We start from the raw sequence: 12386 nt of genomic DNA on the forward strand, positions 1-12386 counted from the left end.
GCATCTACACTTAGAGAACCACTATCTATATATTGCAAAACACTGGCATTTCTTTTTTGAAAAGTGACCACATCCCTGTTCCACGATAAGGCAACTTCTGTTTTGCTTCAAGCCAGATTTCCCACCAACATTATAGTGAACATAAAGCATTTGTATAGTTTGTTGTTAGGTAATAACTCATAAAAAAAATATTACATTGAAATGTGTAAAGCTTAAAAGCTTGAGGTGAGCCTTGTTTTCTCTTGATTAATCTTTAAACTCCTGGCTCGGTCTGCTTTAAATATCGATTTCTCTAGCCAGCACTGTGGAAAGCTCAGGGGAAGTGAACAAAACAATGAAAAGTACACTGAAAGCCAGTTTAGCATGTCTCTTATTGCCTTACATTGCTGAGTGAGTTAAGTTTTACAATGCTTTATAAGAATCTTTATTCAAGATAAAAGCTGTCTGGCAAGTCTAAGTGTGTATTGGCTAAGAATACCAAGTGGAAGAAACCAAAAAAAAATGCAATTGGCTTCGAGTGCATGTTGAGTCACAAGTAGGAACTGTTTTCAAGCATGTGACCAGAAGGAGGAGACATGGGGGAACTTTATAATCAGGTAGTTTATTGAACTTATCACACAAAACATTGAGGCATCTTAACAGCTTGCAGAGACGTTTAAAAGAATAAAAAAAGATACATGCTGAAATATAGAAGATGCCAGGACTGTTATCAGGTCAGTGTGTTTATATACATTTATGAAGAAATGTTAAATAACTGTATAAGATGCAATTCTCTGTAATGTAGGGTTGACTGATCTCTTGTGCAGGTCATATGATATACTGGTAATGCTAATTATTGTGCAGTCTTGAGCCGACAAGTCTTGCTTTCAGTATCTCAAAATACTGAAACACAGGCGGTGGTCTGTGTCGAGGTGTAGTAAGACAATGACATTGTGTTGTGTTGTGTTGTGCGATGTGCTGTGGTGTGGTGTGAAGGCACACACACAGTTGATGCATTGTTTGTGGTTTCTGTAGTACTCAGAAACAGGAGCATGTTCGGATATTCAGCAGTTTCAAAAAATGGTTTCAATAACACATAGGTCACATAACATACTATTAGATTATAAAATGCACCCAGGTATTCCCAAACCTCTTGAGCAATTGACCCCAAAACAAAATTATGAATTTTATGACTTGACTTTTATTATTTTTCTTCTTTAATTTGTTCCACTGAACCAGACTTACTTAGATACAGTAAATGATGAAGACATTTGTTTTTTTGTTACCAAACCCCTATGCCAGTGTATTGTGTCAAAATAGCACACACACTCTTACACACTCGAAAAGTAATTTTTATTGACTGTGACTCCTAGTAATCAATTTTAATGTCGAAATTAGTTAAATGTCTAGAAATAGGTCATAGTGTGCGGTGGGTTAGAAAAAAATCCATGTGCTCTGGCTCTGGTTGAATTCTAGCAAATCAGACGTTGACAAAAGAAATGTTCATCATTGTAGGATTGAGATACAAGGAAAAAGAAACACATTTTCTAGAACCCTTTTTTAGATACATATAAAGTCTTGCATTATTACAACTATATTCAGGGGGATAAATGTGATATATTTTGAGTGTTGATTTTTTTTTTTTTTAATTTGAGGGGTTAAATAAATGTAAGTTTGCCAGCTCAGGTTACTCTTTTTTACATTCCAGGATTGGCAGGACTCTAAAATACCTGTAGGTATTATTGGCCCAAGATGGCGGTGTGGCTAAAGCTTGCTGTGGCTGCTTTGGATCCAAAATGTGCTTCATTGATACTATTTACACAAATTGCTGATAAAAACAGTGCATACATATAGAGGATTTATAACTGTATGGACAAATTCATTTGCATTGCATTCATTTGCATATTACACCTCTACTGTACTGGTGAGTATGGCAATTTCAGTGTGTTTTTAGTCTCACTGTCTTGTGTAGTTTGCACTAGAAGTTTCTTCCATGCACTTTATGAAGTGTTCTAGATAGTTATGTTTTTGCCTTAATTTGTGTTGTTTTGAGGCAAAGTTCTTTAATTTCACTGTGTACTGTCCTGTTAATGGCTAAAAGTACAATAAAGCCGTACTTGACTTGACACATGTATGTGCATGGTGCTCTGAAAAAGACCGGCATCACATCCAGGGTGTATTCTCACCTCACTTTCAGTGCTCCTGGGATAAAACACTTTTTATAGATGAATATTTTCCAATCCCGCAAAGGTTAAACACTGCAGTAGGTTTGTCAGCAGCAAAGAATGGGCAAGGCATGACTCTTTTAGCCCTATTAGTGCTCAGATACAAGAATTCCCCTTAAATAATGTCGATCACATTTTTTGAACGTCTCTCCTCCTGCAGACGTGTGAGAACTGTTCTTCAACATGGAAGAAGAGACCCATGAAAGCCCATTTGTGCCTAGAAGAAATACACGTTTAAGTTCATCCATGAATGCCACCCGCCGCTATGGATCCATATTCAGAGAGCCGGAAGAGAACCAACCACTGACCACTATTAGAAACGACATCACACCCTCTAGCCGCAGATCTTACATTGCCGTGGCTGTGCTGTGCTATGTAAACCTGCTCAACTACATGGACCGCTACACGATCGCAGGTAAATTTAGCCTAAGTCTTACGGAGAGTTAGAAAAAACTTCTAAACTGTTGTTCTTTATATCTAACACACATACTGTTTTGGACTTCAGGAGTTCTGTCTAGCCTCCAGAAATACTTTGACATCACTGACAGCACAGCTGGACTATTACAGACAGGTATCAGCTTCACATCTCCAATCAAACAAAACCTCTATTTTCAACAGTTTTTCTAGGCCTTTAAAAGAAAACCATGTTAAGAGGATGGTGTAAAGTTTGTTCTTTTGACTGCTATCTGTTTGGTATTTTAGATCTTTCACTACTAGACCAGTTCCTGTAAAGTACACACCCACACACACCCAATGCACAGTCTTCAAATGCACTCTAACATCAATATGATATAGCTAGGTTTGATGTAGAACAAGAATGCATAGCATCTGCAATTCTGATATGAACTGATATTTAACTGCAATGCACAAAAGTATTGGGACACCTGGAATTCTAGTTACACCATCCACTGATAAGTCATTATTGCACCCTGTAGTAGTAGTAGGAACTCCTCCTGGCAAATTCATTGTATAGCGCGTCTCGGCCTGTAGCAATATACAAAGCTGAAGCTCCTGAATAGGTGTTCTTGATGTTTGGGTTAATTATAGAGTACCTCTGTTGACACAAGAAGAGTCTTTCTGAACCTGTGCTCCTCCCTTGGACGCAAGCAAGTAGCTTTGATTCGACACGAATAACAGTGAACTGGAGGTTTGTGGAGTTTGGACATTGGATCTCTTTGAGTGTTTAAAGAGTCTGGCATGGAGAAGCTGTTGTTGGATCTATGATTATCACCAAAGTTGAGCTATTTTATAAGTTGCTCAGTAGCTCCTGGTTCCATAATCTCAAATGACTGTATAAGACTAGAAATTACTTTTAATTTTACATTTCAGTGCTCATGTTATTTCTCACTCTTCAATGTTCTGTATTGTTCAAAGACTATAATCACACTCTTGATATCACCCAAATGGGTCTAAGGGAGTAAATACACATCGTTCACCTTAACTGGTAAATTCTGTAAAGCAGCTTTGAGACTATGTCTGTTGTGAAAAACGCTATAGAAATAAACTTGACTTGACTTTTCCAGCTGTATGTGGTCCTTCTGCAAACATTTACCACAATGTTAGATTGTACATTTTCACTTCACTCGAAATAAGAGATCCAAACCTGCTGTATTCAGCATGACAATGTTCAGTTTTGAGCTCATAAATAACTTTTACAGTCATATGGGGTTCTTTCCCAAACTGTTACTACACAGTTGCAGGGACACAATTGTATCGCATGTCTTTGGAACATGATAGATTACAAATCACAAAGCATGTACTTATAGTTGGTCTATAAACGCTTGTCCATGTAGTATACTTTGTAAAGAAATGAATAAATAACCAATTTTCCAGATGGTGGATGAAATTTCTGTGGGTTCCCAAATGTGCATCATGGCACCAAAAAATGTATCAGTATTTATATATAACTTCAATATCATTCATATTCATTAATAACATTTAATAAGTCTGTTATTAAGACATTTTAATATCCAAACACTACACATGTTATACACTTTCTTACCAGTATTTTATTTGTATGTTATCACTCTATAACACAGTATACATGCTATATATGTTTAGTGCTTTGATATGTTCTCCATTACATACCATGTCATCATCTACATGAGCCACCAGATACAAAAATGAAATACAGATTCAATTGTAAGTGAAAGTGATTTGCAAGTGATTCCACTGAAGGTGGTAGTCACAAGATATGTGGATCAAATTACATGAAATTCATGGTATTCTTACGCAAAACACTTATCTGTTTACAGTTTTTATCTGCAGTTTCATGCTGCTGGCTCCTCTCTTTGGGTACCTTGGAGACCGCTATAACAGGAAGATGATCATGGTGGGTGGGATGATCACATGGATTGCTATAACACTTGGCAGCTCTTTCATCACGGCAGAGGTACAGCTGTGCTCCCGGTTAAGGTCTCGTTCTTTACTTAAGTGTTGCCACATGCTGCTCGATTTCTTACACCACAAATGATTCATTTATCATGGTGTTATAGACTTTCTTCTCTTCAAAGCATTCTATGCCTTATTTCCTGTAGTACTTCTGGGTGCTGGTCCTAATGCGAGCCTTGGTTGGCATTGGTGAGGCCAGTTACTGCACCATAGCTCCGACCATTATCGGAGACCTGTTCACTGGCCCCAAAAGAACCCTCATGATTTCCTTCTTTTATATTTTCATCCCTGTAGGAAGGTAGGTGTTTTATATGCATAATAAAATATCTGATTTACATAAGTGATGTTAAGGTGACAGTTTTAGCCCAGATTCCTAATGCAAGCCCTCTCATGGGAGAACACAAATAAACTCTTTTTTTATTTTTTATGAAAAAACTATTCAACAATGGGAAATGACTTTGAAATGAAATTGGGATTTTAAAAACACACAGTTCTGTATCTGTTCCCACAATACACTCCTGAGGAGAAAATGTTAAATCAAGTTATGATAGAACCCTTAAAAATGTAACCCCACATATTTTAGAAAGTGTAAACTACACTAGTTATGTTATGTACCAGGTGGGATAGCAATTGATTATTGATATATCTATATTGCATTATATGTCACATCCAGAAGTGTTTTACTCCCCTTATGTCACACCAATTTGTCTGTAACCATTGTATAAATTAAATACAAAGCGATGTTGTAATATGTTTTGAATTAAAAGTTACATTTACGATGAGGAATGTCTATGAAACAAGTCAGTTCACTTTATAGCTTATGTTATAGCAGCAAAAATGCATTAAATTGTAATGTAAAAGAAAAAATTACAATTGACACCTTTACCTTTCACAGTTACAAAGCGCTGACACTGGAGACTCCTTTCAAAGTCCTGTTAGAGCTGTTCCAAAAAAATTACTTACACTTACTTACTTAACTTATGAAAATCGTATTTAACAATCATACATTTTTGGACCAAAAGGCTAAAACATGTACAGCCATACTGGTTTCAAGCAGTAAAATTAAGTCAAAACCAAATTTATTAAACATCCTAAAGTAATCTCTCCTTCCATTCAAAATTCAAAGTGGTCTTGGGTACATTCTAGGAGCCACGATTGCTACTGCTACAGGAGACTGGCGTTGGGCCCTCATGGTAAGACGCTTTTGGAATTTTCTTTCTAGAATTTTTAGTGAAGTACCAACATTGGTTGTTATGCAGTCCTCTGATTTCTTTAATCGTCCTAAAGCTTTGTAAAAAACTTTCTAAGTCTAAGGCATAGGATGTTCTGTGTGTTTTATTCCAGTTGAACCCGATTCTGGGGGTACCAGGGGTGCTCCTACTTCTGTTTCTGACCCCCAACCCTCCACGTGGAGCGTCCGAAACCAATGGAGAAATGTGCATAGAGCACACGTCTTACCTTGAGGACGTCAAGTATCTATACAAGAAGTGTGTAAAACTAAAACAAATGAAACGATCAATAGGATAAAAAGCAGTTACCATATTTTTCGGACTATAAGCCGCTACTTTTTTCCTACGCTTTAAACCGCGGCTTAAACAACGAAGCGTCTAATTTATGAATTTTTCCTGGGTTTTTCCCGGTTTCACAAACTTCAAGCCAAAAAACTAAGCGACATAACATTAGACCAATGAAATTTCCAAACGGAAACGAAAAAACGCACCTCACCTGTGTTCTGAGCTGCACGTCATCGGGAGAAAAAACTTTTTTTTAAAGCACGACGATGCCAAAATATAAACTCCCAAGAGAAATAGTTGTGAAAGGAAGGAGGAAGACAGTGAACAATGACTTTCTTGTAGGTACTTATAGGTTAGTCAAAGAAACTTAGAAATGAGCATCAGAAAATAAAAAGGACATATTCCTCGTCTTGAACACAGGCAGTAATACTGGAAAAATGCAGTGGCATGCTATTCCCAAAATACCGCTATGCTCCTAAAGGAAGCGCAACATATTTCACCTGTTACACCGTGTCTTTCGTTAAAGCCTGTGTAAAGTACATTAGTGTAGACACGGCTTATAGACAGGTGCGGCTTATTTATGTTCAAAATAAAAATCTTTGAAAAATTCAGCGGAGGCGCTTTATAGTCCGAAAATTACGGTATTTCACCAGTTAAGAAAGTGCAGCTGTTGTGGTTTTTTTTTTCTAGCCGGAGTTTTGTGTGGTCCACTCTGGGTGTGACTGCCATGGCTTTTGTCACGGGTGCTTTGGCTTTCTGGACACCTACCTTCATGTCTCGTGCTCGAGTCATTCAAGGCATCAGTAATGAGTGTGCTACAGAACCATGTGACCCTTCAGACAGGTACACATACGTTTATTTCAATACTTTAATCTTCATTGCAGTTTCTTTGAATGCAGTGAAAATGCAATGCTAGCATACATTTTTTGAGTCAGACTTTTAGGCTTATTAATTTAATTAGTTTGAATTGACTTCAACATTTATATTAGTAAATATTAGATTAAATTGTGTTTTAGATCAAAGGTCAGTCGGATTTATTCCTCTATTCTGTTGTTCTTCTGCTTGCACAGTTTCATCTTCGGGGGAATCACGGTGGTGACGGGTTTTGGGGGCGTTTTAATAGGCTCCTTAATATCCAAAAAGCTGAAAGACAGAGTGGCCAATGCTGACCCGCTCATCTGTGCTGTAGGAATGCTCAGTTCTTCTCCCTGCTTGTTCATTGCCATGGTCCTGGCATCCACCAGCATTCCTGCAACATATGTATGTAACTATGAACTTGATGATCTTTTCTGCTTATCTTAAACATTGCAGATTTCCTAATTCAGATGATGACAGGATCTAGAGCTTGGAAGGCTATTAATAAGACGTATCACCAATATGTTATTATGTTCATGCATATACAAACACTGATGACAATGGGTTTGTTGAGTTGTAAAGATCAGGAATAAAAACCACATTAATGTCATTGTTTGGCCATCAAGAAGGGCCCATAACCCCATCTGCTCCAGGTACACTGTATCATGGTTTACCATGTGCTCTAAAGCCGGATATGGGATGACAGAATTTCATTGTACTGTAGTGTATATATCACAAAAAATTTACTTGAACCACACAATATTTACATTTTTATAATTTCTTTTTAATTTAATTGGTCATACAAAATTATGTATTTACGTATTGTGTATATTATGTATTATGTTATGCAAAAAGCCATGAATGTAAATGTAAAATGTAGAATTATCCTGTTTCAAAATGAAATCAGAGATTTTATGATAACACTACGACTGAAGGCTAGGTAGTTTTTTTGCTAGCTGGTTAGCTAAAAGCAACAAAAAGACTTGCATAAAAAAATAACTAAAGCAAAAATCATAAATCACTAGTTTGACATCATACTACTAACAGTTACAAGGTTGCACACTTTTAAACAAATGGCATTGTTTTCATATAATGATAATATTATATTTAAGCAGATTTATTTTTTACATTTTATTTAAATGATTCTGCTCCAGATGCTGATATGTTAATTGACCATTTTTTTTTTTAATATCAATAAAGTCATACATTTTTTATTAGGTAGCCTACAAATGGCTACAGGGGCCCAAGCACCTATCTTGCAAGACAGACTTGAGAAAGCGATAGAAAGCCAGAACTTTGAATGCTTGTGTTATAACAATGTTCAAAACTTTCATTTTGTGTTTGAATCTTGCATATAATGCAAAAAGGCAAATTGTGATTATCAAAATTCCAAACCTTGTGGCCAGAAAAGCGAACAAATAAATAGCGTCTGAGGCTAATACTATTATTTGTATGCACATCAAATTTTGCACATCAAATTTTTCTTTGAAGCACTTTAGACTTTTCCTTAAAATCACAGTCTTTTCTAAGCCCTTTTACATTTTCTCTTTCAGACTTTTATTGGTATTGGAGAAATCCTACTTTCACTGAACTGGGCCATTCTAGCTGACATCCTACTGGTAGGAGTTGCTGCATGATAGATAGAAATTGTGGAGATGTATAAAACTTGATTAAAGGTTGTCTTTGTCATTATATTTTAGTATGTTGTTATACCAACCCGAAGAGCAACAGCTGAAGCTTTACAAATTTTAACATGCCACGCACTTGGCGATGCTGGAAGTCCATTCCTCATTGGCAGAGTAAGTACATACTGTACATACTGCATATGTAAAGGACCAAACAGGAGACATGCACACATATAAAAATGTATACCAATATCTAAATCTTTGCATGGCAGATCTCAGATTCTCTGAGAAAACTTAAACCTGACTCTTTGGACTGGAGGTTCCAAAGTCTGGAGTACAGCATCCTCGTCTGCCCTTTCATCTGCGTTCTGGGAGGCGTTTTCTTCCTTTTAACTGCCCGTTATATCAAAGAGGACAGGAAAGCTGCAGAGATGCTGACAAAAGGTAACACCAGATGGTTTGACAACTTGTATGTTTTTTCTTTTTGCTTAGGGTACTAGTTGTATTTCCATCACAGAATGAATGACATCTATATATGTTCTTGCAGAATCCAACAGAAAACTCTTGATTGCTTAAATTATTAGTTATTTTAGATTGAGCTAGACAGAGAATTAAACACTGACTAGACTTCATTCATTCTTATAATAAATAAACACATACATAACAATACCAATACACAATAAACAAACTATAAATATTCCATGCAAAAAACAACAACAAACAACACCACAAAAAGCATTAAAGGTTCACTTACTGTAAAATAGTTAGTAAGAAATGAACCATGAAGAAGAATACTGTCAGAGGGAGATACTCTTACCATCATGGATTCTTCTTCTTCTTCTTCTTTCGGCTGCTCCCATTAGGGGTCGCCACAGCCGATCATCCGTCTCCATACCCCCCATCCTCTACATCTGCCTCTTTCACACCAACTACCTGCATGTCTTTCCTCACCACATCCATAAACCTCCTCCTTGGCCTTCCTCTTTTCCTCCTTCCTGGTGGCTCCATCCTCAGCATTCTTCTACCAATATAACTCATGTCCCTCCTCTGCACATGTCCAAACCATCTCAATCTCGCCTCCCTCACCTTGTCACCAAAACATCCTACATGGGCTGTCCCTCTAATAAACTCATTTTGAATCCTGTCCATCGTCGTCACTCCCAACGAAAACCTCAACATCTTCAGCTCTGCTACCTCCAGCTCCACCTCCTGTCTTTTACTCAATGCCACTGTCTCTAATCCATACAACATCGCAGGTCTCACCACAGTCCTATAAACACCATCATGGATTTGATAAACTTTTAAATATTTGCAAATTCAAATTTGCAACTATTCTTTTTCTTATACAACAGTTAAATTCCCAAATGTGGATCCTAGGTAAAACAAGTTTTTGGGAGCACTTATGCTAGAGCAGCTATGAATAGAATCCACCTTTCTTTTCCTATTTATTGCAGTTTAATTAATTCTACTTTATTCTGTCAGCATCACAATGAATGAGAACGAAAAGATACATGTTGAAAGAGAAACCAGTCCATGACAAGACAACAGACACACATGCATTCAAGAAGAGAACATGCAGTTTGAGTATTAAAGACTCACATTCTGCACATCAACATCTTGAAGAAAGCAGCTTAATTGTGCTTTCAGACAGTCTGGCTGTCTACTTAATGTGCAATCACAACCAAGGACATGTTGTTCTATACACCATGTCAGAAGACACAAAAATTATTTATAGCACTATATTTTTAATAATGTTTAGAGCACATCATGCCTCCCTCATCTCATTGTTTCAGCTGCGAAAAGCAATCAGCTAGGTGTGCTCTAACAGTTTAATTATATTAAGAGATGTGCTTGAAAGATGAACGAAGGGACAGAAATAGAGCGCCAAGAAATGTTGGTCTGGAATCACTGAAAGAGTGCATTGGTTCCAACCATCTCTCTATAGAAATTACCCTGCTCTCGTTTTTTTCCATCTCTTTCTCTTTCTGGAGGCCCTTTTATAATCAGGCCAGCATGGGAGGTGTGCTAATTTTTAACAATTTCATGCAACTTCCTGCAATTTCCTGTTTTAAAATACAATTATTATTATTATAGAAAAGTTTTTACCCACACACACACACACACACACACACACACACACACACACACACACACACACATATTCCACTACTGCTACTATTAATAAATAATATATCTCTACCTTAAGAGAATTTTTAAATACATTTACATGAATATGCTATTCTCCTTGGACTGCTAACATTTAGCTAGCTAGGTTACTGCTAATAAGATAGCCTGCTTTTGTCAAGAATTCTGTATCTGAATCTTGAGTCAAGCATGACATTCTAAGTAATTATTTTGCACAAAACAGGTCATAATACTGTGACAATCTAAACTCTACATTTCATCCAAAATATTAGGCAAGTTAGCTAGCTAGCGAGGTTTTTTGGCAAGTTTTCTGAGTATGTCCTCTTTTAATCTCTGATGTGATATGCCAAAACCCAATGCTTTTACAGTTTGGTGACATTGATTGACTTCTAAAATTCTTTACAGAAACCTACATTGAAACATAATGATTATCATATAAAAGACAGATAAAGTCTAAAATAAAAAAAAGCCATTTTAACATTGTATTTGATTAACCAAATACCAGCAGATGTTGATGTATTCAGTTGTTTAAAGGTTTTTTTTATCTGCCCATTTCGATATCACTGTGAGAACCATGAGGCAATATTGTATTACTTGAACTTTAAATTTTACTATGAACACAACGTATTTATTATTAACCTCCGTATAGAGACAGTTATGCTTATTCTCTGCATGTGCGTGTCTTCCAGGAGAAACTTCAGCCAAAGCTGAACTCTTCACAGACTCAGCCTGACCTAAGAGCGCACACACACACACACACACACACACACACACACACACACACACACACACACACACACACTGCCGAAGACAAAGGTAAACGACTGAAGTTCATAGGACTTGCTCTGTAAATACTGCAGTGATTTACTTTTTAAATGCTTTTAATACTATTTTATTATTTTCTTTTTTAATGTACAGTTGTGCAGTTTTGTACAATACAGCTATGACAAATGGCTTTCTACTTTCTATCTCCATACAATACTATATTATATTATAGTATAGTAATTGTATACTACGACAATACTATAGAAATGAAACTTGGATATATTTTAGAGTAATCAATGTCAGCTTTTATAGGAGTATAGATTTACTGTCCTCTAAAAATAACAACATACAGCCATTATTGTCTAAATAACTGGCAACAAAAGCAAGTACAACCTAAGTGAACATGTCAAAACTGTGTCCAAAGTGTCAATATTTTGTGTGGGCACCATTGTTGTGTAGCACTGCCTTAATCCTCCTGGGCATGGAATTCACCAGAGCTGCACAGGTTGTTGCTGGGATCCTCTTCCACTCCCCCATAATGACATCACAGAGCTGCTGGATGTTAGACACATAGTGCTTCTTCACCTTCTGCTTGAGGACACACAGGTGCTCAATAGGATTCAGGTCTGGAGACCTACTTGGCCACTCCATCACTTTTACCTTCACCCTCAGCAAAGCAGTTGTCATCTTGGAGGTGTGTTTGGGGTCATTTTCATGTTGGAAAACTGACGTTCGGCCCAGTTTCTAAAGGAAAAGGCATCATGTTCTGCTTCAGAATGTCAAAGTACATGTTGGAATCCAAGTTTCCCTTAATGAACCGCAGCTCCCCAGTTCCAGCAGCACTCATGCAGCCACAGACCATGATACCACCACCATGCTTGACTGTT

General features: G+C 37.0%; 1 protein-coding gene across 1 annotated transcript; it reads left to right on the plus strand.

Moving 5' to 3' along the window:
- Window positions 1-565: 565 nt before the first annotated feature.
- spns3 (spinster homolog 3 (Drosophila)) lies at window positions 566-11929 on the plus strand. The gene is made up of 14 exons (XM_046838452.1): window positions 566-713; window positions 1688-1903; window positions 2365-2619; window positions 2710-2775; window positions 4460-4596; window positions 4742-4893; window positions 5722-5788; window positions 5940-6082; window positions 6800-6952; window positions 7180-7369; window positions 8518-8583; window positions 8665-8763; window positions 8862-9033; window positions 11424-11929. The coding sequence occupies exons 3-14, from the start codon at window positions 2388-2390 to the stop codon at window positions 11465-11467; spliced, it is 1521 nt and encodes a 506-aa protein (XP_046694408.1). The 5' UTR covers window positions 566-713; window positions 1688-1903; window positions 2365-2387; the 3' UTR covers window positions 11468-11929.
- The last annotated feature ends 457 nt before the right edge of the window (window positions 11930-12386 follow it).

This window comes from Silurus meridionalis, chromosome 25 (genome assembly GCF_014805685.1).
Source record: "Silurus meridionalis isolate SWU-2019-XX chromosome 25, ASM1480568v1, whole genome shotgun sequence".
Classification (NCBI taxonomy): Eukaryota; Metazoa; Chordata; class Actinopteri; order Siluriformes; family Siluridae; genus Silurus; species Silurus meridionalis.